This window comes from Raphanus sativus, chromosome 9, assembly GCF_000801105.2.
Source record: "Raphanus sativus cultivar WK10039 chromosome 9, ASM80110v3, whole genome shotgun sequence".
In the NCBI taxonomy this organism is placed as follows: Eukaryota; Viridiplantae; Streptophyta; class Magnoliopsida; order Brassicales; family Brassicaceae; genus Raphanus; species Raphanus sativus.
Window position 1 is genome coordinate 27,337,742 of NC_079519.1, and position 27,280 is coordinate 27,365,021.

Below are 27,280 nucleotides of genomic sequence, written 5' to 3' on the forward strand. Positions count from 1 at the left end.
CGTCAACGAATTGCTCTGATATTTCTTTGGTTTCCTTCCTGGGCTCCCGTCTACGTAATCGCCGTCGTCGTCTTCATCTCCATCTCTGTTTTTGTCTATGTAACTGCCGTCAATGTATCGCCATCTTTTAGGAAAAAGAAACGTTTGAGGAGAAAGACGATGAAGAACAAAAGATTAGGAAAGCATTCATTAGGTTTTAGTGTACACAAGGGTAAAACTGAAATTTCATATGGTGAATAGTAGAGAAAAGGCAAGAGAAAGTGTGCTAGGAGAAGAAAGTGACTTAAACTGACATTAATAAGTGTAAAAGTGACTCACACCGTAAATCAATTTTATGTTTCTTATTATACTCTCAGTCACTTGCAGCTACACAGGTAGTTTTTGGTTGGTTGTTTACAGGATTACCCTCCCATCTCTCTACTTTTAACAAACTCAATTTTCTTTTTATTTTCAGTTTCCAACAAGTTTTGTTTTAAATTTTGAAATTCACGTCAACGTCAACAACATTGTGGATCCCATTATTTGTTATCTTTATCTTCTTTTTACTTTTTTTTTTTTGATAAAACCAAATCTCATCTTCTTTTTTTTTGGCTAAGAATATGCTGAGGCTTTTTTTCTAACTATAACAAAAATTCAGAGCTTGTTTGGTAAATTTGTGATTCTTCCTTCTCCTTCTTTGTGTCTTTTCGTCTTTGTCTCTGCTCTTCTTGGTGAGATATTTGTCTTCGGTGGAAATGCTTGTCATTCTATATTGTTGAAGTCGTTGTCACCGGAGCGTCGTTGTCCTCATAATTGTATAGGGTCTGCTTGGAAGAATCAGTTTGCAGCAAAGGTCTAATTTGGTGCCAACTATGGGAGCAATGACAATCGAGCTAGGTCTGCTCTGTATTAGGTTCAACGGCGGTGGTTAATCTCGAGGACATGCTGCAGTTTTTCAGGAGGTTCTTTGCGGTAGACGATTGTATGGTAAAATTGATGTTGCTCGTCTTTGAAGGGATTTGCGTAAATGAGATGAATTGTTAACCGAAATCACACAATTCGTAGAGGCTATTGTGGCAGACATTTACCCAAGCAAACAATTGAACGTGTATTAGAGTTGACTACGTGTTGTTCGTGTGTGCTGGTGGAGGTGTACACATGTACTATGAAGTTTTTGTACATATGTACATTTGTAAAAGATACGTCCATGTGGACAGTAACACATGTATACACTATTTCATTCTCACCAAAACACATATATTACACTATTTGATGTTCTATATATATATATATATATACACGAGGTCATAATTCATGCTGTGCGCATAGTTAAATAATTGATTAGATTATTTATTTTATGTTGTATTAAAAAAATTGTATAGTTTTTTTCTAGAATTAGATATTAAAATATAATTCAGATATTTACAAGTTTTTATTTGAATTTTGTTTGAATTTGTTTCGAATCGTTGCATGTTCGGTTAGTGTTTGAGTCTAGGTAGCCATCTTAGTTATGTATTTTCTTTAATAAAAATCCATATATATTTAAGTCTTCAAATTTGAAAAAAAATAATATAAAACATAAAAAGTTGAATAATGTAACACTAAACACTTAAATTTACATAAAATTAGTTAAATTTAAACATTTGGATAAAGAACAAATGGATATTTTTAGTATTTTGAATTTTTATTTTAGATATTTACTTGTGATTGCTTTGATAATTTTGAGATATTTTCATATTTTTGAATATCTGATAGTTACAACATTAAAAATTATATTATATATAATACTGTTTGCTCTCTCCTAGATGCGGCATATCATCGTCATGTCAGAAAGTCAAACCCTGTAGTGTTGATATGTGTCTAGCCAGAGTAAAACACAACACCTCATTTATTTGGAGTTTCGTACTGGGCTCAGTTGTTAATTTATATTGTTCGGGCCTGTAAAAACTGATAGTTGGGCTATGTATCAGTAAGCAATAATCGTCCTCGTTATCGACATATTCTCGATGAATCCAAGCGTCGAACATGATAGAAACGGCTTAATCCAAGTATTGTCGCCACTTCTTTAACTGTTTTTAATTCAATGCACCTTTCATTATTTCTTTTGATCTTTTGAGTGAAACTTAGACTAGATAAGTCTCATCCCATGAAATTCATCATTTCAATTTTCTCTATCTTTGTAAACTTTCAGCAATAAGAATGGCTAAATCTTTTCTATTCTTCGAAGATTTGAAGGCTGTTGGTCAAGTATTTGTTAAGATACTCATGAAGTATTCGCCACCGTTTGAGATTGAGCCGCATTTGATATCGGTTTCGGTTGAGTAAAGATGGAAACTGAAGATTGAACGGAAGAAAGCGGTCTTGACACCGTCAAAGATGGTGTCGAGAGGATTGTAGAGTGGAGGATGGGGAGAGTCATGATGGATCAGCTGGAGTGTTAGGTTTGGCAAGTGAGCTCGAGACATATTGTGCCATGGCACTAGAAAGATTCAATATATAGTGATTATTTAGTGTATTTATTGTAAATATGTTTTTATCCTCTAATTTGAATTATGTCTATATTTAAATGTATAATTTACAAAATTTATTAGTGATTACTTTATTTTTAAATCTCTAACTAAAAATTAAAGGTTGATAACCCCGTAACTCTTTTTAAAACCATGTCATCTGAAGAAAATAAATGGTAGTGATGATATGTGTACAAATTGCTTTACAAGTGATTGTTAATACTGAAGTTCTAAAATGTAAACTCGTACCACTAAACTAAATCCAAACAAGTTTAGCGTGACGATTATGTCAAAGGTTCAACTCTCAGCAATGTATAATTTGCATTTATTTTTATTTAAATCAGTGTCAAAAAAAACTAAATCCAAACACCATAGATAGAATATTGTGAATTGTGAATTTTGGTGTTACAAGAGAACTAGACTTTTGCGTCTAGTTGGGCTTAGATTAAAAAACATGTAAGCCCACGCATCAGTTTGGGCATTTTGAGAACGAAAAACAAACGTAAATTAATGATCTCAAGAGCATCTCCAATGTAAAACTCCATTTTTTCTTTCAAAATAGAATAAAAATGAATATGGAGTAAAATTACTCTAATCCTACTTTATTTTTCATTCCATAATGGAGTCATGAACAAACAAAAAATAGATTACTCAATTTATGGAGTAAACTTCAAAATGTAGTGAGATATGGAGTTGGGTTGGAGCATATGTTACTTTATAATCACTTTTACTCCATTTTGAAGTTAAAAATGGAGTTGGGTTGGAGATGCCCTAGATGAAGAAGAAAAGAGGTAGATGTATTGGAGAACGCCAAAAATCTCCAGATTCATGGATCGACGGTTGGTTGTGTTGATCAAAGTCTGAGAATCTGAAAGAATTTGGATGGAATTCATTCCGAGAGAGAGAGCAGAGATTTGGATGGAATCCAATCCACCAAAAAGTCTTTTCAGAGGAAAATTTGACAACAGCTAAACGGGATTCTACAGCTAATATATGCATTAGGTATAAACATAATAAACCTGAATCAGGTTAATGATTCAGCTAATATATGCAGCAATCCGGTAATGAAACAAAATATTAATGGTTCATTAGTCAGAAAAGATCATCACGTGATTAACAAAGACTTGTGTGATCCTTTGTCAAAAGAAAAAAAAACAAAGACTTGTGCGACGACGACGACAAACAAAAAAAGAAAGACTTTTGCGTCTAGTTGGGCTTAAATAATAAACATATAGGCCCACGCAACCGAATATTGGGAAGTGGACACGTCATTAGCTACCTTCCTTGCTTCCTTCCGACCTTTATCGTCTTCTTTGCCCCCAAACCTCGAGAGAGAGATCGAAGCAAAGAATCATCCAATTACAACGTTCTGAAATTCTCACCTTCGTGCGATCCAGAGATCACTCCTCCACTGCTCTCTCAGTGTCTAATAATCCTTGGAACGCTTCCTCGATGTCAAACTCATAGCTCTCGTCAGCGTCACGATCGTCTTTGCAATCGCGCTTTACTAATCCCAAATATTTAATTTTCATTCGCGGCTGAAACTCCAAACATTAGGGGAAGATGATTCATTGGGGAGGAGTTACCTGCTGCCTCAGCGCCGCCGCTCTTTATCTTCTCGGCCGGAGTAGTGGCAGGGACGCCGAAGTACTCAAAACCGTCACTAGGGTTAACCAACTCAAGGAGCTAGGTCATCTTCTCCCCCCCAAATTGCTTCATCTACTCTCTCTCATATATATTATTTTTGTCTGATTCTTATTAATACTTGTTTTTCGGATTTACTATGTATTTTGCAGCGCAATTGCTAGAATTAGATAGCAGCAAGCTCCTTCCTTTCATTGTGGCCGTTTCAGGAAGAGTTGGCTCTGACACTCCTATCAAGTGTGAGCATAGTGGCATACGCGGTGTTATCGTCGAGGAAACGGTACTTATTAGTCTAGTTTGTGTTTCCCGTTTTGTCAGTTAGGTGTATGTGAAACTATAGCAAATCATATATATATTTGATGTGTTTTCAGGCGGAACAACATTTTCTGAAACACAATGAGACTGGTTCTTGGGTACAAGATAGTGCGCTGATGCTATCTATGAGCAAGGAGGTTCCTTGGTTCCTGGTATGTCAAAATATCAAGTTGCTTTCTTATAAACAATCTCTCGAATTTCATAATTGTTTGTGAAACAGGATGATGGGACAAGTCGTGTGAATGTAGTGGGAGCTCGTGGTGCAACAGGGTTTGCTTTGACTGTTGGAAGTGAAGTTTTTGAAGAGTCAGGGCGGTCTCTTGTACGAGGAACACTTGATTATCTCCAAGGCCTTAAGGTATTTTTGCTTTTCTATTCGGTTGCTTGTTTGTTGTTATTGACCTCTCTATTTGCTTTAAGCGGGTATCGTTTTGGTTTCAGATGCTTGGAGTTAAGCGCATTGAGCGTGTTCTTCCTACTGGAATGCCTCTCACAATTGTTGGCGAGGTATGTCGTATTCTTAGTGTTTATATGGAAATTTAGCAGAAAGAGTATTTGTAGAATGCTGGATCGATCTTTCTAGAGAGCCATACTGATGAGTTTGAATCTAATTTCTATTGCTGGCATGTATGGCAGGCTGTCAAGGACGATATTGGAGATTTAAGGATTCAGAAACCTGAAAGAGGGCCTTTCTACGTCTCTCCTAAATCACTCGATCAGCTCATTTCTAATCTGGGGAAATGGTCAAGGTCCTCTATCTCTCTGTCCTCCCTCACTTTGTTCTTCTTCTCCTATTCTATTTCAGAAAAAGACGACGATGAGCCAAACTGTTTTTACAGGTTGTACAAGTATGCCTCCATGGGTTTAACTGTTTTTGGTGTGTTTCTAATTACAAAGCATGTCATTGATTTTCTTCTAGAGAGAAGACAGCGGCGAGAAATACAGAAAAGGTATGTTAAACATTTGTCTGTCTATAAAGTTGAATAATTGTCCTCAACTAGATCCGTTTTGTTTCCCTCGAAAATTATGTACACAAAAAAATTAAGCAGTGTCAACTGTTGTTGCAGAGTGCTTGATGCAGCAGCTAAGAGAGCTGGGACTGAAGGTATCCATTGGGTGAAATCTTTTTATTTTCCACTCATAAATTGGTAGCACAGTTTCTGACCACAAAACTTTTCTCTCACCAGGTTCAAACGGCGCACATGAGAGCGTTTCAGATTCTACCAAGAATGAAGGCGCTGTTCCTGATCTCTGTGTGATCTGCCTTGAGCAGAACTACAATGCTGTGTTTGTCCCGTAAGCATTCTTCTGCTTCATTTTGGCTGTTTTTTACATTTGCAAATTGCTAAAAAGAGCGTGTGTTGTTGTTACTTCTCGCAGGTGTGGTCATATGTGCTGCTGCACCGCATGCTCCTCCCATTTGTCCAGCTGTCCACTTTGTCGGAGACGTATAGATCAGGTGGTTAAGACATATCGTCACTGAGCAAAACTCAACTCAGGGCTCAGAAGCATTCTCTACTCGAGTTGCCTGTAAATACTGCAAGATCAAAACGATACTAAATTGGTGTTCGTTATCCTCTCTTGTTTGCCTTCAAGAACAATACATTTGAACTATATAAAAACATAAGGTGTTTGCAGTAAGTTCGATTTAATTAATCTTGCCGCTGCCAATGACATTAGGTGTTTGCAGCTTAACCTGTTTGAATCTTCCTTGCTTCACTCTTGATTGACTATATCTGTCTTTTTCCCCAAAACAAGCTTTAAGTGTTTCTCACAAAATGGGAGATACTAAAGCAGAGAAGCCAGCTCCAACAATCTGTACGATTCTCAGCTTTGCCATTGTTGTCTTCTTTCGTGTAGATTATTCCTTCAGTAATATTAGTGTTGAGAGAAGAGATTGAGTCGCTTTGTTGGCTTGATCAAACCCAAGCCTTCTTATCTCTTTTTCCACCGTAAACACATGGGCACCACATTCAACAATGTTGAGTTCGTGGTAGGTACTGATGAATTCGAACATCATCTCATTCTCCTGTTCAAGCCATCCATGTTCTTTAGCATATAAATAGATGTCCCGCTTGGATGCATAGACATGTTCCTGTCAGTGAAGCGACCCTAGTTTATGCGCACGCGACACAAAAATCTGCTAGCTACTTCAATCTGTGTGGTTTAGGGGCAACCACTGAACCACGATGCAAAACCTAAATTCTCTGGAATCTAGTACATAAAATAGTTTATATATATGCTATGCCGGTTTTTGTGTTACAAAAAGAAATTACTATGTCAAATGTGAATCATGTCAATCGTATAACTTCCAAATCATGGCTGGATTTTAAACGGTTCAATATTCTATATAATTTTCAATCAACAAATTTGTTTCTTTTATCACCTTCATATTCTATGTTTTGTTATCAGTATCATTGGCATCTCATCCATCTTTCATTTGTTTCAGGTTATCAAGTTGGATATCGGCCATATCGACCCATCGATCACATCTAAGGGCGGTCGGTTAGAACTTAGAACCTCGGAAACCAATCTGGTCGACCCAGATTCTGAGACAGAGATAATCAGTATGACAGATAGATCCTAACTAGGAGCTAACCAATAGCTCTAAGAAAGGTGAATACTAGTCTAGAAGGGGACTGTGAGTTTTAGAATAGTCACCTCGAAGATGCTAGATCCTTAGGATATAAGAACAGAGAGTTTTAGAGGTTGGATAAAATGATTTCTGATAGATCTCTGCAAATGCAGGAGATGAGTACAAATACTAAAGTTCGAGGGTCACACTAACGGTCTAAAACAATGACCTGTTAATGACGACAAAAGCATAAAGTAAAAGCATAAAGCAAAAGGTGAAATGAGCTGGATGTATTTGCTGACTACGCCTTTTTGTGATCAGGTTGTTAGGCGTGATACTCCTGTGACAATACTCCCTTCTTCAGAGCAACCTTGTCCTCAAGGATTGAAAAGAGGATACTTGTTGGTGAAGTCCTTGTAGAACTCCCAAGTTGCCATTTCAGGTGATTCATCTTTCCAGTGGACTAAAACTTTTGTTGCAGCTTCGTTTTGGCGCTTAACAGTCTTAGTCTCCAGAATTGCTGCAGGTTCTTTGGTGTTGCCGAGGTCAAGCCAGTACTGAGGAACCGCAGGGGAGGATGAAGCAGGGTTTGGGCACAGCTTTAGTTGACTCACGTGAAATGTGTCATGAATTGCAGCTTCAGTAGGCAGCGAGAGTTTGTAGGCAACCTTGCCGATACGGTCTAGCACACGGAAGGGACCATAAAAGCGTGGCGAGAGCTTGTGTGGAGCCTTATTCTTTTTCACTGTATGCTGGCGATATGGCTGGAGCTTCAAGTATACGTAATCACCGATCTTGAACTCTCGCTGGGAACGCTTTGCATCGGCATACTGCCGCATACGGTTCTGAGCGCGAAGCAAGTGAAATTTAAGCATGTTAATCACTTCCTCACGCTTCTGGAGGCTGCGGTCTACAACAACGGAGGAGCTTTCACCCGGAAGGTAAGGGAGGTGAAGTGGTGGGGGTTGACCGTAGATGACCTCGTATGGAGTAGCTTGAATGGCAGAGTGAAAAGTGGTGTTATACCACCATTCTGCAAGACTGAGCCATTTGCTCCAGGATGTTGGTGTCTCAGCAGCCATACAGCGTAGATAGGTCTCCAAGGTCTTGTTGGTTACCTCTGTTTGACCGTCGGTTTGAGGGTGGTAAGCAGTGGAGCGCTTGAGAGTAACCCCTTGTACACGGAAGAGCTCGTTCCAAACCTCACTGATAAAGATCGGATCTCTGTCACTGATGACATCTTTGGGCATGCCATGGAGTTTGAAGATGTTGTCCAAGAATGCCTGAGCAACAGTGAGGGCCGTGTATGGGTGGGACAAGGGTATAAAGTGTGCGTTCTTGCTCATCCTATCGACCACTACCATAATACAGTGTTTGCCCTGAGACGGCGGGAGACCTTCAATGAAGTCTAGGCTTATAGATTCCCAGATCCCATCAGGAATTGGTAGAGGTTGTAGAAGACCCGGTTTGGCAGCCATATCGTACTTGTTCTGTTGGCAGATACTACAGTTTCGAATGTAGTTCTGGACCTCCACGTTTAGCTTAGGCCAATAGAACAAAGATCTGATACGATGTAAGGTTGCGTCACGTCCAGAGTGTCCCCCAATGGCAGAGTCGTGAAGCCATTTGAAGATGTGCAACTTGATATCTTTATCGTTTCCAACGACTAGCTTGCCTCGACGTCTCAGCTCTCCGTTTGTGTATGTGAAGAGGGGGTGTGAAGAGCTGTTAGATTTCAAGTCGCAGATAATCTTCTGGAGAGTAGCATCGGTTTCCCAGAGTAGCTTCAACGAATCGTAGAAACCAGTATGAGCCTGAGATAGTACCATGTTCAGCAACTGAGAGCCAGAGACTCGAGAGAGAGCGTCAGCAACAACATTGTCTTTCCCTTGCTTGTAGTGGATCTCGAAGTTGTAGCCCATAAGCTTAGAGAGCCACATGTGCTGGAAAGGTGTAGTTATTTTCTGCTCCATGAGGTACTTGAGGCTTCGCTGATCAGTGTTGATGATGAAAGGGCGATGCGCAAGGTAGGGGTGCCAGGTTTGCACTGCGTGCACTAATGCCATCAACTCCTTTTCATACACAGACAGGTTTTGGTGGCGGGGACCAAGGGAGCGACTTATGAAGCAGATAGGGTGTTTTCCCTGCATAAGGACCGCACCAATACCGGTGTTTGACGCGTCTGTCTCAACAATGAAAGGTTGATCAAAGTCGGGGAGGGCTAAGACAGGCGTGGAACTGAGCGCTGCTTTGAGGTCTGAGAAGGATTGATCAGCTTCAAGGGACCAAGTAAAGCCATCTTTTTTCAGTAGCGTGCTGAGGGGGCGAGCGATGGAGCTATAACCTTTGATGAAGCGGCGGTAATAGTTTGCCAATCCCAAGAAGCTCCGTAGGTGCTTCTGTGTCGTAGGGATTGGCCAATCACGTATTACAGCAATCTTTCGGGGATCGGTGCTCACGCCGTCAGCAGAAATAAAGTGGCCAAGGTACTCTATGATCGTTGCACCAATAGTACATTTAGAGAGTTTGAGATACAGCTGTTGTTGTTGCAGGATCAGGAAGACCTCCGCAAGGTGTTGTAGGTGTTCCTCCCAAGTCTTGCTGTATACAAGGATGTCGTCGAAAAAGACAAGCACTGATTTCCGAGAGAGGTCTTGAAATACATGATTCATAAGACTCTGGAAAGTGCAAGGGGCGTTTGTCAAGCCGAAAGGCATGACAAGGTATTCATAGTGCCCTTGATGTGTCTTGAATGCTGTCTTGTAGACGTCATCCTCCGACATTCGGAGTTGGTGAAAACCTGCTCGAAGATCCAACTTAGAGAAGTACTTGGCGCCACCAAGTTCATCGAGGAGGTCTTCTAGCAGAGGGATCGGATACTTGTCCTTGATCGTCTGCTTGTTGAGCCCTCTGTAATCCACACAAAGACGCCACGTGCCATCTTTTTTCTTGACCAAGACGATGGGTGAGGCGTAGGGGCTAGCACTGTGCTGAATGATCCCTTGAGTCAGCATTTCCTTGATCATCGTATCGATTGTATCTTTTTGAAGAGAAGAGTACCGATACGGGCGTAAGTTGACGGGGTTGGAGCCCGCAAGGAGTGGTATCTGGTGATCAAAACCCTCTCTAAACGGTGGCAGTGACTTAGGTTCTTGAAAGATATCTTCAAACGTTTGAAGAAGTTGTTGGAGAGCTGGGTCGTCAGCATTTGTTGTTCCCGAAGCAGAGATGTGAGAGTACAACATTTCAGGATTGAGGCTTTGCTGGTTGTCGGCATTCTCATCAATCTGTTGTAGCTGGATTAAGGCTATTTGAGGTTCTTGGAGCATGAGCTTGTTCAAGCTGGAGCCCTTAATAACCTTGCCTCCTGTCTTAACGACGCCACGAAGTACATGTTTGGTGCCAGAGAGTGTGAACTCCATTCTGAGGTTGAGGAAGTCCCAAAGAATAGGTCCCAAAGTGCAAAGCCATTGCACTCCAAGCACAAAATCGCAGCAGTCAAGAGGGACAGTGCGGATTTCCGTCGTAAAGGAGGAGCCTTGAACGGTCCAAGTGAAAGCCGAGCACTTGAAGTTTGTGAGAAGGGTGTCACCAGTTGCAGCTTTCACTGACATTGGGCGCGTTGGTTCGAGCTCACAACCCAGTTGAGTGGCGATGTTGAGGTCCACAAAGTTGTGGGTACTTCCAGGGTCTACAAGTATATGCAGCTTGTGTTTGCCGTGATGACCAATCAAGCGCATACAGTTGTAGGAGGTGGAGCCGTTTAAGGCATTGATGGAGATGACTGGTGTGACTTCAACAGTCGCTTGCTTGTCGTCTGACTCTGGCTCGGCATCAGAGGAGCTATCGTCAGGGATGGTATCAGCATCATCACACTCCATGACATAGATCTGAGAGCGCTTGTGTTTTAGTTGATGGCCAGGAGTAAATGGTTCATCACAAAACATACATAAGCCTTTCGATCTTCTGTCTTGCATTTCCTGGTAGGAGAACTTTCGAGGTGGTTTGTCAGTGGGGTTTCGGGGAATAAAGGAGGGTTTTTGGTTGGTGGGGGCTTGGGTTAGAGGTAGGAGGGGGGAAGGGTTGTTTGGTTTTTGGTAGGGTTTTGTGTTTGGGTAAGGATTGAAGGGGGCTCTTTGTCGGTTTGGGGTATGGGAGAGAGAGGATTCATGGAGCATAGCAATCTTTGCAGCGCCCGCAATGGAGGTTGTTTCAAACTGTCTCGTGTGGAGAGAGAGATGAGGGTTCATGTTAGCCAGGAAAATGCTAAGAGCATGAGCCTCAGGAAGGACAAGGCGCATCCTTGTCGTCTCAAACTTGTCGAGATAGGCAGCAACCAAATCGGAGCCTTGCTTGAGGGCCACTAGCTCAGCAAGAGGGTCGTCAAAGAGTTCACAAAAACGAGCAGATATGGCGATTATATAGTCTGTCCAAGAGGGAACAGGCCAAACCTAGTGCTCATGTAGTTTGTGTGCCATTGAGTAGCTCTTCCGGTGAGATGCATCGCAGCTAAGCGTACCTTCAGCTCCTGTGAGGTGCCGTCGATATCAAAGAACTGCTCACACTTGGAAAGCCAGTCGCGGAGGTCAGTGCCATCGAACTTTGGGAACGAGATTTTGGAAAGGCGAGATGTGAGTCTGCCAAACTCGTTGTGTTGACGGAATCCGTTGAGATCTGGGGGGTCAGGTGGTTGGGAAGAACCGAGGTTGAAGGGTGTCGGAGGGTGGGAGGGGCCGGGGTCTAGTGGGGCTTTTCCGGTGGCGTGGAGCGGTGAGGCGTTGGCGGAGAACATCAGGGCCTCGAGTCTGTCGAAACGAGCGTCGAGGGAGTCGGAACGAGACTTAAGCTCAGCAGCGAGGAGGTCGTGTAAGGACCGTAACTCGTCAACTTGCTCAGTCAGAGATCTCTCTTGGAGTCGTGTTTCAACCATGGTTTCGGTACCGAGGAAAGGTGACTTCTGATACCAATGAGACAGAGATAATCAGTATGACAGATAGATCCTAACTAGGAGCTAACCAATAGCTCTAAGAAAGGTGAATACTAGTCTAGAAGGGGACTGTGAGTTTTAGAATAGTCACCTCGAAGATGCTAGATCCTTAGGATATAAGAACAGAGAGTTTTAGAGGTTGGATAAAATGATTTCTGATAGATCTCTGCAAATGCAGGAGATGAGTACAAATACTAAAGTTCGAGGGTCACACTAACGGTCTAAAACAATGACCTGTTAATGACGACAAAAGCATAAAGTAAAAGCATAAAGCAAAAGGTGAAATGAGCTGGATGTATTTGCTGACTACGCCTTTTTGTGATCAGGTTGTTAGGCGTGATACTCCTGTGACAGATTCCAGCCTGTATTACTTCGGGATCTTTTTTTTCTCAAATTCCTCTATCGTCCGTTGAGATTCACTTCTTCGGCGGCACTGAGCTCGAAATTGTCGTCTGCTTTGGCGGTACTGTTCACTCAATTCGTATTCGTCCTCACTCCATTCGCGCTCCTCACTTGATTCATACGGTGTCGCCTGTAAAGGATTCGCTGGGTTCAACTCAAGGCTCTCGTCGATCAGACTATTAATATCGTCTTCACATGATTCGTACCTCCCATCAGTGAGGTAATCAATGTGGTCTTCAGACACTTGGTCTGATCCAGATTCATAGCTCCCTTGGATGCTCTTGTCTTCAAACACTTTGGCACCACATTCAATAACGTCGAATTCGTGAGATTTGCTGCTGAATTCGAACACTGTCTCTCTGCTGACTTCGGAGGGGAAGATGAATGGCAAGCGAGGGTGAAATATAAGTAGATGTTCAGATCGATATCTGGAGACATAGCTTACGCAAAACTCCTCAACAACGGGGTCTAGGTCGCCTTTGCTTATGCAGCGGCACACTAAGTATTCTGAATGTCTACTTTTTTTGCTGATTTGATGGTTAGGTGACACCACAACGCAAAGCTTCAATATAGATACAGCAGAAAGAGGATTGTTACCATAGGGAATTCTAATGGTCAATGAACTTCCTCTGGCTCGGTGATCAAACTTGGCAGGTACTTTTTTTCCTGGTAAGATAACCCATTCACAAGACAAGGAACGGTGGATAATTTCTCTTCGTGCTTGTTGGCCTAATTTGAAGCAGTTGGTGAAATCGAGTACTGCATTTGGACTGCTATTCAAAGGGCAAAACACGGTCTCCAGTGATTCGCAATCTTCCGCATTTAAGGATTTGATCGAACCAGGGAGCTCTGGCAATGATGCGAGTCTTCTACATCCATCAAGGGAGAGTTGCTCTAGCTGATGAAGATCTTTGATGCAATCTGGAATCGTCTCAATATCAGAATACCGTAGGTCTAGACATATTAGACTCTTGTGGAGATGTGTTAATCCCTTGAGTTTCCCACTTTTCCTTATACGAGAGTACATACCAGATGATGGCGGCCGTTGTCGAAAAGAGTCCCCACATATACTCAATCTCGGTGAAGTAGTTGAAATAAACAGAAACTTTCTCAATTTTGAACATCCGTTCATTTCGACAATTCCAAGAGAAGCCAAGTTCAGGTGGTCTGGAATGACTTGTAGGTTTACGCAATCATCCATCCACCACAATTCTAGTTTCTGAAGATGCATAAAAGAGGATGGAATCTCTACCAAACTCTTGCAATAACTCATATCCAATATCTTCAGATTTGTTGCTCTTGAAAGATCCGGGAGTTCCTTCAACTGGCATGAAAATGACAGATCAAGCTTCTTGAGATTTGCAAGCCGCTGAATTTGAGAACCACACAACAACAGAGGGACATCATATAACATGAAGAGAAGATAATTCATATATATATATATATATATATTAAGTACATACACCAACCTGGGTTCCTTTCCAGAGGTGCTCGAATTTGCCATGCTTCATATCAAGTTCCACGAGATATTCAGGATGAAAGGAAGGAGGAAGACACTTGTTAGGGTATGCATTCCAATGTAGAAACCTTAGACGGCGTGGAAACTTCATCTCCTCAGGTATATGTATTACATCATTCATATCATCTCTGCTTTTTTCCCCAGCAAGAATGTCAAATTTTAGTTTGTCATCTCTGCTTTTGTAGACTTTGAGAAACTGAAGATTATACATTCTTTTAAAAGCTCTTTCGTCAACAATCAGGTCGTTGATTCCTGATATATCAAATGATATGCCGGACACAGCTCTAGTTCCCTAAACCAAATTACAGATAAAAAATAAAAGGTTAGGTCCCTATGTCAGATTTTGCCTAGAATGACTGGTCTGATATAAAAATAATTACCAAGGAATCAAACAGATATATATATATATAAAAAAGTGGAAAAGAATTTACTGTTTCGTTTTCGAGGACATCGCAAATCTCATGCGCATCCAGTAAGATTTGGCGTTTCCAAGGCTCTTGTTTATGAATGGCTTGTCTACCCACTCGTCGTAGTAGCTTGTGCATCTCGATTATATTCCCATATGTAGATATCTCTATGAGAGATCTATAGACTAGGATCTGCAAACCGCGTTTGACATCTATTGTACCGTCAGAGAACATGGCTTTCACAAGATCACTATCTTCATTGTTGAAGAAGACTGCAATGTGGAGAAATAGGGTTTGCTCATTCTCCTCTAAACTTTCATAGCCCACTTTTAGCACGTCCTCTATACCTTGATCAAGAATAGTTTCCAGTCTGTTCACTACATCTTCCCATTCGTCCTTCTTCTTCCCACGTAAAGATTTACCCACCACACATAGAGCCAATGGAAGATTACCACAAAGCCTTATTATCCTTGTACAAAGCACCTCAAAACCATAAAGTGGAGACCTTAGTCTAAAAGCACATCTACATAAGATCTCGATAGCTTCTTCATCAAATGGAAACCCCACATGGTAAGTGCTACCGATACCATGTTGCTGCAAAATCTCTAGGTTTTCTGTGGTCACTACAATCCTACTCCCAGGACCAAACCATGCACTCTCATTAGCCAACGCCTCTAATTGCTTTAGACTGTTCACGTCATCAAGAATGATAAGCACTTTCTGGTCGCATAGGTTTTCTTTTACTGCACCTAAATGGCATATCCTCATGTCCTTGTGGTTCAAAACCTTTGAAAGAAAATTTTCTTGTAACCTTTTCTTCCAACCATATTCGTCAAGACCACTAGGACAGATTTCCCTAAGGTTGTCCACAAAACAAGTAAGCTGGAACCTACGGGAGAGTAGACTATGTAAAGCTCGAGCTATGGTAGTCTTACCGATCCCTGCAGGACCAGTGATGGCAACCATCTTAACTCCATCGTAATCCAGATCTAACAAAGACTCTATTTCCTTTAGATGAGCATCAAGTCCCACAATGCCTTCAAAATCTCTACACGGTGTTGCATTCAGTTTTTGTAAAACATCTTTTGCAATCTTCGCAATCATTTTAGCTTCATTGACCCTTAGATAAAAAAAAAAAAACAATAGAGATAATAAGACTTCCTCTGTTCCATTACTCACAAACAAAATAAATATAAACACAAACCAGTTGAGGAAGTGTTCCCCGGCAATGTTTCCCACATCGTTCAAAGCTTTGCTCCATCTTCGCCGCTCCCCCTCTCCATAACTAGCGCAAGTTTCGTTGAAAAATTTCCCAAAATCTCCGGTCTGTTTCCTTACAGCAGATGGATCTACTCCGTAGAAGATCGTCATCACGACTTGTCCCATATCTTCCTTGCACTTCAAAATCTCCAACAGTTCATCCAAACACCAGCTCGAAGAAGCATAATTTTTCGAGAGCAACACGATCGCGATCCTCGATTCTCCAATCGATTCCATTAGTTCAGGGCCAATGGTTTGGCCTCTCTCGATCCTTTCATCATCGAACATGGAAATCCCATTGCGATTAAACTGTTCCCGTAAATGACTGAGAAATGTTTTACGGACGTCAGGTCCGTGAAAACTGGTGAAGACGTTGAATCTCCAGGACCGAAGCGAAGAAGAAGAAGAAGAAGCCATGAGAGAGAGAGAGAGGGGATTGTGAGTGTTTACATTACACAATTGAGGAAGGATGAAATTTGCTGACCTAAAGATCGTATCGCAGTGATTGGAATAGTGGAATTCACTGTGTGGGTGGACTCCGTACTTTTGTTTTTACCATATAGCCACTAGGCATGAGACACTTGCCTGTAAACAGAAAACTAAATCGTACCAAACGGAAAACATAAAGGGGCTGACTCGTTTTCCCGCTACCACCAGCAAACGCAGCTTTTGCGGTTCATAGCGGTTGTTGGCGTTTCGAAACAATCACAGAAAATGCTATAAATCGCTTCAAACCGCTCCGAACTTCTTAAAATCAAAAACTGGTTCCAGCTAGCGTTTGCGGTTGCGGGAGGGTAAATTTTTTTTCTTTAAAAACAGAATAAATAAAAAATAATACTAAAACATCCAATAAAAATTTTAAATTGAAATAATAGAAATTGTAAAATGTATTCATACTATATTTCAATTTATATTATAAAAATTTAAAACCAAAATATTTTATAAACTTTTAAAATTTAATAATATGATTTTATAAATAGAAATTTTATATTGTAAATATTATTAAATTATTATTTAACAGATGTTGCGTTTGGTAGTTTACCAGTCATAAGAGTCCCACAAACGCAACAATTTCTAACACCTGTACCAGTCATACAAATCTTTAGAAAACGCTTAAAACCGCAATCACCCACACCCACAAACTCCCGCAAACGCAACCGCAACCGCTGCGGTTACACCAGTCAGGCCCTAAATATGTTTCGGAATGTGGCGATTTCGGAATGTCGAGGATCTTAGCGGATATTATCTCTTTAGCTTCTTCTTTCGAATGTATTTCTTTTCACTGGATTTCTCGTGTGAGAAATGATGTAGCTGATAAGCTAGCAAAGCAGGCTTTGTCTGTTGAACTGGTTTTAATGGCTCCAACTACTTTGATTTGATCATTTAATATAAGTGTGTTTCAAAAAAAAAAAGGAGAGCATTGCCTCTTTGATCACTGTAGAAGTCTGGGATGACCTCTCCACTGGACGAGCTCGCTCTAGACGGCCTGAGACCAAAAGTAGAGAGATACCTGTTTAGACAACCTGTATAGACGAGCATCTTTAATTCTTGTAACTGACTGAGATAGTTTATCCCTAATTATTAATACTGAATTCTCTGAGCCCTTTACGTTTTTTATAACATTACATCATTGACCAGATATGCAATCCATACAGCCGAAGGAGTTGGGTGTTTTTCTCTCCCTGATCTTCTCTGTTTCTTTGCTCTGTTTGATGATTTTTGAAACTGTTTCTTGCTATTCCGTATTTTCAGTCCAATTTCTAGAGATAGATAGCAGCAAACTCCTACCTTTCATTGTGGTCGTATCTGGAAAATTTGGCTCTGACACACCTATCAAGTGCGAGCATATTGGCATACACGGTGTTATCGTCGAGGAAACAATTTTTGTGTACAAATTCGATGGATCTGGCGATTCGGAATGTGAAAGTTTACGAGGCTGAAACAACTTGAGCTGCATGGGGTCGGTAATGTTCTTAATGAAGAAGTTATCAAGGATACTAAGGAAGAAGACGACTCAAGCTCTAAGACTGAAGTTGAAGCTAAGAAAGATCGTCTTTCTAAGGAGAAAGATACTCGTGCGAAGAACTTGATCTGTTCAAGCCTAACCAATATAGTTCTAAGGAAATTCATGAAAGAAACAACAGCTTTGGAAGTTTAGAAAGCTAGAGGGAGCTATCAAACTAAGACTCTACCGAACCGGACTTATTTGAATCAAAGCTTTGCAAGTTATAAAATGGTGGAGAACAAAAGTATAAAAGAAAATCTAGACATTTTCCTAAAATTTGTTGATGATCTTGCAAGCTTGAACATTCATATTGTATATGAGGATTAAGCTATTTCGATTCTTACGAGTTTTCCTCTTCAGTATTATTCTCTTATATATACTCTGAACTATGGCAATGGGAAGGAAACATTGACGATCAAAGAAGTGACTATTTAGAAGTGGAGTTGAAAGAGAAAGGCTTAAATGGTAGATCAAGATCAAATGCAGAAGGTCTAGTAGTTACTAGAGGAAGGATTGGTAAACATGGAGGAGGAGGTCATGGAAAGAATAGATCCCCCTTCAACTCCGTTACTTCTCCAAACAAACACACGTTAACTAGTCCATCCGTAACTTCATTGTTGAGAGAAGCTTTGCTGGCTTCATCAAATTCAGTCCTTGTTTTTTCTCTCGTTTTCCTCGGTCATGATCTGGCACCACATTCAATGAAATATCTAGCTCCTGGCATGTGATGAACTGGAACATTATCTTTATTGTCCTGTTCAAGCCACCATCCATGTTTGCCAACAAAACCAGTGTATATTGTCTGCTTGGACTTGGACTTGGACATTATGAAGAATGCATAGATATGTCCTAGTCAGTGAGGTAGCCCAAGGCAAATCACAACAATTTGAGAGGTAATGTTCTTTGATCTCCTGTTTAGGAGAAACCCAAGGCAAATCCTAAATTTGCGGAAACCAGAACGAATGGGAGAGATCAAAACAGAGGACGAACCAGCTCCAACAGTATACCTTTCCGTTTCCTTTAGCACTGTCTTCTTCTTCTTCTTCTTCTTCATCACCATCAAATGCGTTGTGGCGGTCTTGCAACTCCTCGTTGGGTTCAAACTCGTAGCTCAAGTCATCTTAATCTTCCGAAACTTGGTCTAACCCATCTTTATTTCTCCTGTCGCCTTCTCTCTCGTCAATATCCGTACACCACACTCAATTATATCTATGACCTGAGGTGTATGGACAGGAGAGGAATACTGATGAGTTGTGATGCTGAATTCAAACAATATCTCGTTCTCCTCTCCAATCCTTCCATCTTCATCGAGCATTTTAGTCTGGGATATACAAAGATGTTCCGTTAGGATAATGGGGATCTCATACACTATGTTCTCGCCGAGGAGGCAACCGTTGCTACTTATGCGACACAACACTTGAGAAAAAGCCTTTTCAATCTTCTTCTGCTTAGGGGATATCACGACGCAAATCTTAAAGCCGTGAAAACCTGAAGGGACGGTCAAGGAACTTCCGGTAGCTCGGTACTGGTTGAACTCCGCAGGCATTTTCCTTCCAGGTAGGCATGCCTTGGCAAAAACCGATTTTGCTTGGTAATTACTCTTCGTGCCTCTTGGCCTAATCTGAAACAGTTGCAGAAATAGAGATCTTCAATTGGAGAGTCAAGAGAGAAAGATACGGTCTCCAGTGATTCGCATGTGTTTGCCATTAGTGTTTTGAGGGAAACAGGGAACTCTGGCAGTGAAGCAAGTTTAGGACAGCCAGTTATGTAAAGCAGTTTTAACCCATGAAGTTCTTTGATGCAATCTGGAATCCTTTCAATATCTGCTCCACTTCTGTTCAGAAACTTTTTTTCCCCATGTGGATCTGGAAATGTATTGAGACTCCCAATTATACCGAGAGAACGAAGGCTAGAACAGACCCTAACTGATTCAAGCAACTTCACTAGCATTGTGTCTGCGATTGTAAGTGTTGTAATTATCATGGAAATCTCTGGAAATTTCCTTAATTGTGAGCATCCCAACATGTCGAGCCATTCTAAAGATTCTAAGTTGATGTGAGCCGGAATAACCTGTAGATTAACACAGACAGCAATCCCTAACCACTTTAGTCGATGAAGATTTCCAATAGAAGAAGGAAGTTCTACCAAACTCTTGCAACCAGTCAGAATCAATTTCTCCAGATTTGTAGCATTTGAAAGATCCGGGACTTCCTTTAGATTCGAGGACTCTGACAAAACCATCTCCTTGAGATTTCTAAGCGGCTGTAAGTAAAAAATGAATATTCATGAACTTCATATATTCAAAAGTAAAAGCATATATAAAACAAACCTGGGCTCCTTGCCAAAGCTTCTCGAGGTGGTTATCTTGCAGATCAAGTTTCACAAGATATTTCGGACAAAATGAATGAGGAAGATACTTTCCAGGGTATACCTTCCATTGTAATACCCTTAGGCGATGTGGAAAATCCATGTCCTCCGGTACATGAATTCTATCTTTTGCATCAAACTTTGTCTTGTAGACACTAAGAAATCGAAGATTCTGCATGTTTTTAAAAGCTCTCGGGCTTATAAACATGCCGTCTAGGATTTTGGATATATCAAAAGATATTCCCACCACACTTCTACCACCCTAAACCAAAAGTACAGAGTACAAGAATTTATTAGTAAAATACCTAACACTTAGTATTTGCCAAGTAGTATTAATGAATAAACTATTTATAAGAAAAAAAAACTTACAGAATCAGTTTGGAGGACATCACAGATCTCATCAGTATCTATTAGGATTTGGCGTTTCCATGGCTCTTGCCTTTGAATCGCTTGTCTACCCATTTGTTGAAGTAATCTGTGCATCACTATTTTCCCTTCCATGGATATTTTTATGAGAGATTTATAGGCGAGGGTTTTCAACCCGAGTCTGACATCCAAGTTACTGTCACCCAGCATGGCCATCACATGATCCTCTTCTTCATTGTTGAAGAAGAATGCAATGTGGAGAAATAGAGATTGGTCATTCGCATGTAAACTGTCGTATCCGACTCTAAGTACTCTTTCGATATCTCGATCAAGACTGTTTTCTAGCCTCTGCAGAATAACTTCCCACTCATCTTGGTTCTTTCCACGTAAAACTGAACCCATGACACGTAGACCCAACGGAAGGTTGCTGCAGATTTCTGTTACTCTCTCCGTAAGCTTTTCAAAACCATCAGGTGGAGAGCTCGGTCTAAAAGCATATCTGCAAAAGATCTTACGAGCTTCTTCTCTGGATGGGAAATTAACATGGTATGTATTGTTGATACCATGTTGCTCCAAGATTTCTTGATCTTCGGTGGTTATAATAATTCTGCTACCACAACCAAACCACTTAGTTTCATTAGCCAAAGCCTCTAGTTGCTTTAAATCATCCACATCATCAAGAAAGATAAGCACTTTCTGGTCGCGTAGCCTTTCCTGTATCGTACCTAAGTGGTGTATAGTCGTACCATTTTGGTTTAAAATCATTGAAAGAAGTTTCTTCTGCAGAGACAGCTTCAAGCCATACTCGTCAAGACCACTACCACTATTATAGCTTACCCTTATATTCTCCATAAAACAAGTAAGCTGAAACTTGGGAGAGAGTCGATTATGTAAAGCTCTGGCAATTGTAGTCTTACCAATTCCTGCTGGGCCACATATTCCAACTATCATAGCTTCATCCTCACAATCTAAATGTAACAAAGACTGCATTTTCTTCAAGTGTGCTTCAAGTCCCACTATGCCTTCAAAATCCTTAGATGGTGTAGCATTTAGTCTCCGTGAAATATCTTCTGCAATCTTCTCGATCATGTTTGCTTCAGTGTCCCTAACAAAAATTTAAGAAGAACATTGTTACCGTAAAATGATCGTGAGAAAAAAAATGCATTTCTTCTAATATTCGTTAAACAAAAAAATAAATAAATTGCCTCGATTATTGGAATCCTATTCTATTCTTCACAATATAAGATCAATTGAAGACAAACCAATTTTGGCAGTCTTCTCCAGCTATGTTGCTAACATTAGTCAAAGCTGTGATCCATATCTGCTTTTCCACGTCCGTCTTTAGTGAACATGTTTTCTTGAAAGCACTCCCAAAATCGCCGGTCTGTTTCCTTACATCGGAAGGATCCACACCATAGAAGATGGTCATCCCTACTTGTCCTGTAACTTTCTTGCACTCCAATATCTCCACCAATTCATTCAAACACCAGCTTGAGGAAGCATAGTTCTTTGAGAGAATCACAACCAAGATCCTCGATTCTCTTATCACTTGTACCAGTGAAGGTGCTATAGTTGTGCTTCTCTCAATTCCTTGATCATTGAACATTGTAATTCCATTATGTAAAAACTGTTTTCGCAAGTGACCATGCAACGTTTTACGAACGTCTGGCCCATGGAAGCTTGGGAAGACGTTGAATCTGTAATTGGAAGACGTAAATGAAGAGGGAGAAGAAGCCATGAGAAACGAGGTAAGAGATGCAAAAGGGTTGGTAAAGAGAAGTTGAAGATAAGAAAAATAGAATATTCCACATTAATATGTCTTTGGAAAGCTAAATAAAAACAAAATATCAAAGATTTGAAGCAATTTATACAAAACTACAACCATATACTGTATATGCTCTTGAGTAGTGGTCACTTTAGCCTGTCTGATTTGGGCAAAATTGAATGAAATATTTGTCTATGATCTCTAAAATTTTTGAAAAAAAAATTCTTAGGTATAAGTTTCCAAATTTAAAAGAAAAAAAATTATAGAAAATTTTACTAAATAGCATTTTTTTTTTCTGTCACGAACTATATCGCATACAATTTTTACAATCTCAGGGTTTTCCCTGCTGAAACCCTACAAGTTGTAGTCCGGCTTGATTAGACTATCACTACTTGGTTATCATGCACCAATTTTAAACAAATAACCAGCGAATCTAAGGCGTTGGAATCAGGCCGAGGAGGCTTCTCCAATGAAAGGAATCAACAGGAGGCATGCATGACTCTGCAACTACAATATGAGGCAGAGAACTTAAGAACCAGTTATGATATTGAGCTAGAGATAAGGAAATATCCAGAGCATCTAGTGGATGAGGAAATCATCTCTCTAGATGAGAATGAATCAGTGGAAACATGTTAACGCTGAGTTGCAGATGAAAGAAGAGAGGGTGTCCAATTCTTGAGAAGAAGTTGGAAGTAAAGCGGAGTGCCAATATAGCTTTTGATGATATATCAGATGACAAATCCAGTGTATATTTAAGAAAACTTACTGCATTCACAAATCTTCTCGGCATCAAGTAAGAATCAACATATCTTGAGCTCAACAAACTTCCTCCAAATACTTGATAGAATAGGTAAATTTATGATCAGGGCAAGAACCACAAGCTGCTTTCTCCCTCAAACCAAAGGCATACCCCAGTAAAGCAAAAATAATAATCCTTAGTAACAAGTTAACCATATAACTTTTGCAGATGCAACACATGATAGTTTGTCTAAACTCATAACTCTGCAGCGCAAACAGCTCAAGTAAGAAAACACAGTAAGAGCATAATATGGTAAGACATGGCAGCTAATGATGACATACCTTACTAGTTACTTCTATTGCCTTAACCAAGCGAGGAGGACTCAGTGGTCTTTTGAAGAAGTTTCGGCCTCATACGGACCCGGGTTCGGATCCCGCACGGAGCCGAACCGGAGATAAAATTTAAAATTTGGGCTCCTCCAGCGTTTGGGGTGACCGAGGCTACAGACATTCGCGCTAGTCTAGATCCACCTTGGTGGGTGGCAGGATACATTGGATTATTCAAAAAAAAAAAAAACTTCTATCGCCCTCTTAGCGAAATCAAGCTTCCAACGTTTCTCACAGAATCAGACAGAACAAAACAGAGGAAGAGCCAACTTCAGAAGTCTGTGTTCGTCGCTTTCACAGATCACTCCATTTGTGCAGTCACCCTATTTGGTGTCGTCTTCCAAAATAAACTTCGATGGTCATCTCCCATTAGTGAGGCTAATACTATCAAGTACGTCTTCGGTCCAGATATGGACTCCACATTCAATAATGTCAAAGCTGTTATAACTGCAGCTAAATTCAAACAGTATCTCTCTGCTCTTTTTGGAGGAGTTGATAAATGGCAAACGAGAGTTAAATATAAATAAATGTTCACCACAACATTTGGAGAAAATTCCTAGATGGAACACCTCCTCGACTGGTTCTATTTCGCCATTGCCTATTCGACAGCACAATGATTCAAACCCGTTCGATTCGCTGGTTTGGTCGTCAGGTGACACCGCAGCGCAGAGCTTTAATCTTGATAAATCAGAAAGAGAATTGTCACCATCTGGAATAACAATGATAAATGAATTTCCTCTGGCTCTGTAATCAAACTCCGAAGGTACTTCTCTTCCGGGTAAGATAGCCCATCTGCACAAAGACGAACGTTGGATAATTTCTTTCCGTGCTTGTTGGTCCAGTTTGAAACAGTTGGTGAAAACCAGTGTTGCATCCGAACTGTGATTCAAAGGGGAGAATATGGTCTTCAGAGATTCACAGTCTTCCGCAGTTAAGGATTTGAGCGAACCAGGGAGCTCTGGCAATGATCTGAGTCTTCTACAGCCAGTTAGAGTAAGGTGCAACGAATAAAGAGCTTTTATGCAATCTGGGATACTTTCGATATCAGTATAGCTTAGGTCCAGATACCATAAACTCGTCGGAAGATGCCTTAATCCCTTGAGCTTTCCACTTTTCTTTACACTGAAACACGCAAGGCGAGGGAAGAGCCTAACTCCAGACACGTCTTCTATCTCTGTGTATGATATATCCACTTTTACCAAGTTGGTGGAAATAATTGAAAAGTTTCTCAGCTTTGAACACCTTTGCATGTCGATGTTTTCAAGGGATCCCAAGTTCAGGTGAGGTGGAATGACTTGTAGGTTTATGCAGTTCCCCATCCGCAAGTCTTTTAGTTTCTGAAGATGCGAAAATGAGGTTGGGATCTCTACCAAACTCTCGCAAACACTCAGGTCCAGTTTCTCAAGATTTGTAGCATTCGAGAGATCTGGGAGCTCTTTCAAATGACAAGACAGTGTCAAATCCATCTTCTTGAGATTTGTAAGCGGCTATAAAACCCACACAACAACAGAGAGAGAGAGGACCATCATATAAAATAAATAGAAAGTAACTGATCATCATGTATAATATATAAAAGTACAAAACCAACCTGCGTTCCTTGCCAGAGGTACTCGAGCTTGCTATATCGCATGCAAAGGTTGACGAGATTTTCTGGATGAAATGTAGATGGAAGACACTTGTTTGGATATGCTGTCCATTGTAGTAACCTTAGACGACGGGGAAACTCCATCTCCGCTGGTATATGGATTCCGTCATTTCCATCATGTATGCTTTTGTAGATGGCGAGGAATCGAAGGTTGGACATCCTCTTAAAAGCTCTCTTGCTTACAATCAGCTCGCTGATTCCTGACACATCAAATGATATACCAGACACAACACTGGTACCCTAAATCAAATTACAAACAAAGAGAAATTGTTAGGACCGCATGCAAGATTCCTTTTTACCTCAACCAGATGTCTTTTTTTTTTTGTAACGCCCTCAACCAGATGTCTTGTTTAAATTACTCCTCTTTTTTTTCTGAAAAATAACCTTTTTAGATTTTTCTTTTGTTCCACAAAGATAGATTTTCTAGATTTCAAAGTAATAATTTTAGTAATTAATATTAATAAGTTGTATATGCGTGAATGCTTTAGAAGATCTATCTTTTCAAAAGTAAAAACAAAGGGAGTATAATTCTATCAAGGAAAATAACTTACTGTTTCATTTTCGAGGACATCGCAAATCTCAAAAGTATCCATTAAGATTTGATGTCTCCAAGGCTCTTGTTTACGAATGGCTTGTCTAGCCATTTGCTGTAATAACTTGTGCATCTCTATTCTTTCCCCATATGTATCAATGAGAGATCTATTGAGTAGAATCTTCAAACCACGTTTAACAACCAACTTACCATCAGCGAACATAGCTTTCACAATATCACTATTTTCATTGTTGAAGAAAACTGCAATGTGGAGAAATAGAGTCTGCTCATTCTCATCTAAACTTTCATAGCCTACTCTTAGTATCTCCTCGATCTCTCGATCCAGAACAGTTTCCAGTCTGTTCATTATATCTTCCCATTCGTCCTCTATCTTCCCACGTAAAGATGAACCCACCAGACGTAGAGCCAATGGAAGATTGCCACAAAGCTCTGTTATCCTTCTACACAACACCTTATAACCATGAAGTGGAGACCTTTGTCTAAAAGCATATCTACATAAGATCTCGATGGCTTCTTCATCAAATGGAAACCCCACGTGGTAAGTATTATCGATACCATGTTGCTGCAAAATCTCTAGGTCTTCTGTGGTCACTACAATCCTACTTCCAGGACCAAACCATGTAGTTTCGTTAGCCAACGCCTCTAATTGATTTAGACTGTTCACATCGTCAAGAATGATAAGAACTTTTTGGTCACATAGATTTTCTTGTACTGCACCTAAATGGCATATCCTTATACCATTGTGGTTCAAAATCTTCGAAAGAAATTGTTCTTGTAAACGCAGTTTCAATCCATACTCATCGAAACCACTATGATAGCTTCCCCTAAGGTTGTCCACAAAACAAGTAAGATGAAACCTGTTAGAGAGTAGACTATGTAAAGCTCGGGCAATGGTAGTTTTACCAATCCCTGCAGGACCAATGATTGCAACCATCTTAACGCCATCACAATCTAAATCTAGCAAAGACTCCATTTCCTTTAAATGAGCCTCAAGTCCAACCATGCCATCAAAATCCTCAGACGGTGTGGCATTTAGTTTATCTAAAATATCTTGTGCAATCTCCTCAATCATTTGGGCTTCATTGTCCCTAACAAAAGAGAATGAAAAAGCTTATTTTAACCATTAAATAGTCATGATTTAGGAAGAACATATATAGAGATAACAATTCACAATAATATAAGTATGTATTTACATTTTCCATTCCCTTAATAATCATTCAATTCAGTTCACCATATTTACTCTCGGTAAAAAAGTCACCACTATTTAGTTAGAACATGAGAAAAAACAAACTAAAGTTAACAAAACACAAACCAGTTAAGGAAGTCTTCCCCAGCTATGTTTCCCACATAAGTCAAAGCTTGACTCCATCTTTGACTCTCTTCCTCTGTTTTACCACGACATGTTTTCTTGAAAACTTTCCCGAAATCTCCGGTCTGTTTCCGCACATGGGATGGATCTACTCCGTAGAAGATCGTCATCACTATCTGTCCCATATCTTCCTTGCACTTCAAAATCTCCAACAGTTCATCCAAACACCAGCTTGAAGAGGCATAGTTCTTCGACAGCACCACGATCGATATCCTCGATTTTCTGATCGCTTGCGTGAGAGCAGGGGCGATGATTTGGCTTCTCTCGATTCCTTGATCGTCGAACATGGTAATCCCATAACAGTTAAACTGTTTACGTAAATGACTGAGAAAGGTTTTACGGACGTCTGGTCCATGGAAGCTCGGGAAGACGCGGTATCTCCATGTGCGAGGAAAGGAAGAAGAAGAAGCCATGAGAGAGGATCAAGGGCATTGACCGACAGAGAACTATTTTTATGTCAGTAAATTTTCTAATCTCTAAATAATTATCT

The 27,280-nt window shown here is 40.4% G+C and overlaps 4 protein-coding genes and 1 pseudogene across 10 annotated transcripts; 1 reads left to right on the plus strand and 4 right to left on the minus strand.

The window, feature by feature from the left end:
• The first annotated feature begins 3,746 nt into the window (after positions 1-3,746).
• LOC108825479 (E3 ubiquitin-protein ligase SP1) lies at positions 3,747-6,101 on the plus strand. The gene is made up of 10 exons (XM_018598777.2): positions 3,747-4,176; positions 4,283-4,410; positions 4,502-4,597; positions 4,666-4,803; positions 4,887-4,952; positions 5,082-5,194; positions 5,285-5,395; positions 5,513-5,550; positions 5,633-5,741; positions 5,826-6,101. Exons 1-10 carry the CDS (start codon positions 4,050-4,052, stop codon positions 5,926-5,928), a joined length of 1,029 nt encoding a protein of 342 aa, XP_018454279.1. The 5' UTR covers positions 3,747-4,049; the 3' UTR covers positions 5,929-6,101.
• On the minus strand, positions 5,399-18,538 carry LOC108825470 (disease resistance protein RML1B). 6 transcript variants are annotated; one of them, XM_056994277.1, is made up of 7 exons: positions 16,080-18,538; positions 15,540-15,974; positions 14,360-15,455; positions 13,879-14,220; positions 13,662-13,778; positions 6,142-6,540; positions 5,399-5,982 (listed from the first exon to the last, which is right to left on the minus strand). In XM_056994277.1, exons 2-6 carry the CDS (start codon positions 15,881-15,883, stop codon positions 6,307-6,309), a joined length of 2,133 nt encoding a protein of 710 aa, XP_056850257.1. In that variant the 5' UTR covers positions 15,884-15,974; positions 16,080-18,538; the 3' UTR covers positions 5,399-5,982; positions 6,142-6,306. The 6 variants fall into 6 exon arrangements, with proteins under 6 accessions (XP_056850257.1, XP_018454266.1, XP_018454264.1 ...); XM_018598764.2 differs by lacking the exon at positions 16,080-18,538 and having other exon boundaries at positions 6,142-6,474; positions 15,540-16,073; XM_018598762.2 differs by lacking the exon at positions 16,080-18,538 and having other exon boundaries at positions 15,540-16,073.
• LOC130494741 (disease resistance protein RML1B-like) lies at positions 12,370-13,655 on the minus strand. The gene is made up of 2 exons (XM_056994280.1): positions 13,439-13,655; positions 12,370-13,330 (listed from the first exon to the last, which is right to left on the minus strand). Exons 1-2 carry the CDS (start codon positions 13,638-13,640, stop codon positions 12,375-12,377), a joined length of 1,158 nt encoding a protein of 385 aa, XP_056850260.1. The 5' UTR covers positions 13,641-13,655; the 3' UTR covers positions 12,370-12,374.
• A 12-nt stretch (positions 18,539-18,550) lies between the features above and the next one.
• LOC108825472 (disease resistance protein RML1B-like) lies at positions 18,551-23,004 on the minus strand (annotated as a pseudogene).
• LOC108825471 (disease resistance protein RML1A) lies at positions 22,286-27,265 on the minus strand. 2 transcript variants are annotated; one of them, XM_018598769.2, is made up of 5 exons: positions 26,734-27,265; positions 25,420-26,509; positions 24,812-25,108; positions 23,179-24,710; positions 22,286-23,100 (listed from the first exon to the last, which is right to left on the minus strand). In XM_018598769.2, exons 1-4 carry the CDS (start codon positions 27,201-27,203, stop codon positions 23,583-23,585), a joined length of 2,985 nt encoding a protein of 994 aa, XP_018454271.2. In that variant the 5' UTR covers positions 27,204-27,265; the 3' UTR covers positions 22,286-23,100; positions 23,179-23,582. The 2 variants fall into 2 exon arrangements, with proteins under 2 accessions (XP_018454271.2, XP_056850256.1); XM_056994276.1 differs by lacking the exons at positions 22,286-23,100; positions 23,179-24,710 and adding an exon at positions 25,168-25,240 and having other exon boundaries at positions 24,936-25,068.
• Positions 27,266-27,280: the final 15 nt, after the last annotated feature.

Excerpts from the sequence above, each read along its gene's own strand:
- LOC108825471 (XM_018598769.2), bottom strand. The coding sequence starts at position 27,203 with ATGGCTTCTTCTTCTTCCTTTCCTCGCACATGGAGATACCGCGTCTTC. Across the intron at positions 25,109-25,419 it reads ATGTCCTCGAAAATGAAACA|GGTACCAGTGTTGTGTCTGG; the intron begins GTAAGTTATTTT and ends AATTTGATTTAG. Across the intron at positions 24,711-24,811 it reads ACCTCTGGCAAGGAACGCAG|CCGCTTACAAATCTCAAGAA; the intron begins GTTGGTTTTGTA and ends TGGGTTTTATAG.
- LOC130494741 (XM_056994280.1), bottom strand. The coding sequence starts at position 13,640 with ATGCATCTTCAGAAACTAGAATTGTGGTGGATGGATGATTGCGTAAAC. Across the intron at positions 13,331-13,438 it reads ACAACGGCCGCCATCATCTG|ATTGCATCAAAGATCTTCAT; the intron begins GTATGTACTCTC and ends AGACGATTCCAG.
- LOC108825479 (XM_018598777.2), top strand. The coding sequence starts at position 4,050 with ATGATTCATTGGGGAGGAGTTACCTGCTGCCTCAGCGCCGCCGCTCTT. Across the intron at positions 4,598-4,665 it reads AGGAGGTTCCTTGGTTCCTG|GATGATGGGACAAGTCGTGT; the intron begins GTATGTCAAAAT and ends TTTGTGAAACAG. Across the intron at positions 4,953-5,081 it reads CTCTCACAATTGTTGGCGAG|GCTGTCAAGGACGATATTGG; the intron begins GTATGTCGTATT and ends CATGTATGGCAG.
- LOC108825470 (XM_018598762.2), bottom strand. The coding sequence starts at position 16,012 with ATGGCTTCTTCTTCTTCTTCTTCGCTTCGGTCCTGGAGATTCAACGTC. Across the intron at positions 15,456-15,539 it reads GGGGAACACTTCCTCAACTG|GGTCAATGAAGCTAAAATGA; the intron begins GTTTGTGTTTAT and ends TTTTTATCTAAG. Across the intron at positions 13,779-13,878 it reads ACCTCTGGAAAGGAACCCAG|CGGCTTGCAAATCTCAAGAA; the intron begins GTTGGTGTATGT and ends TCTCAAATTCAG.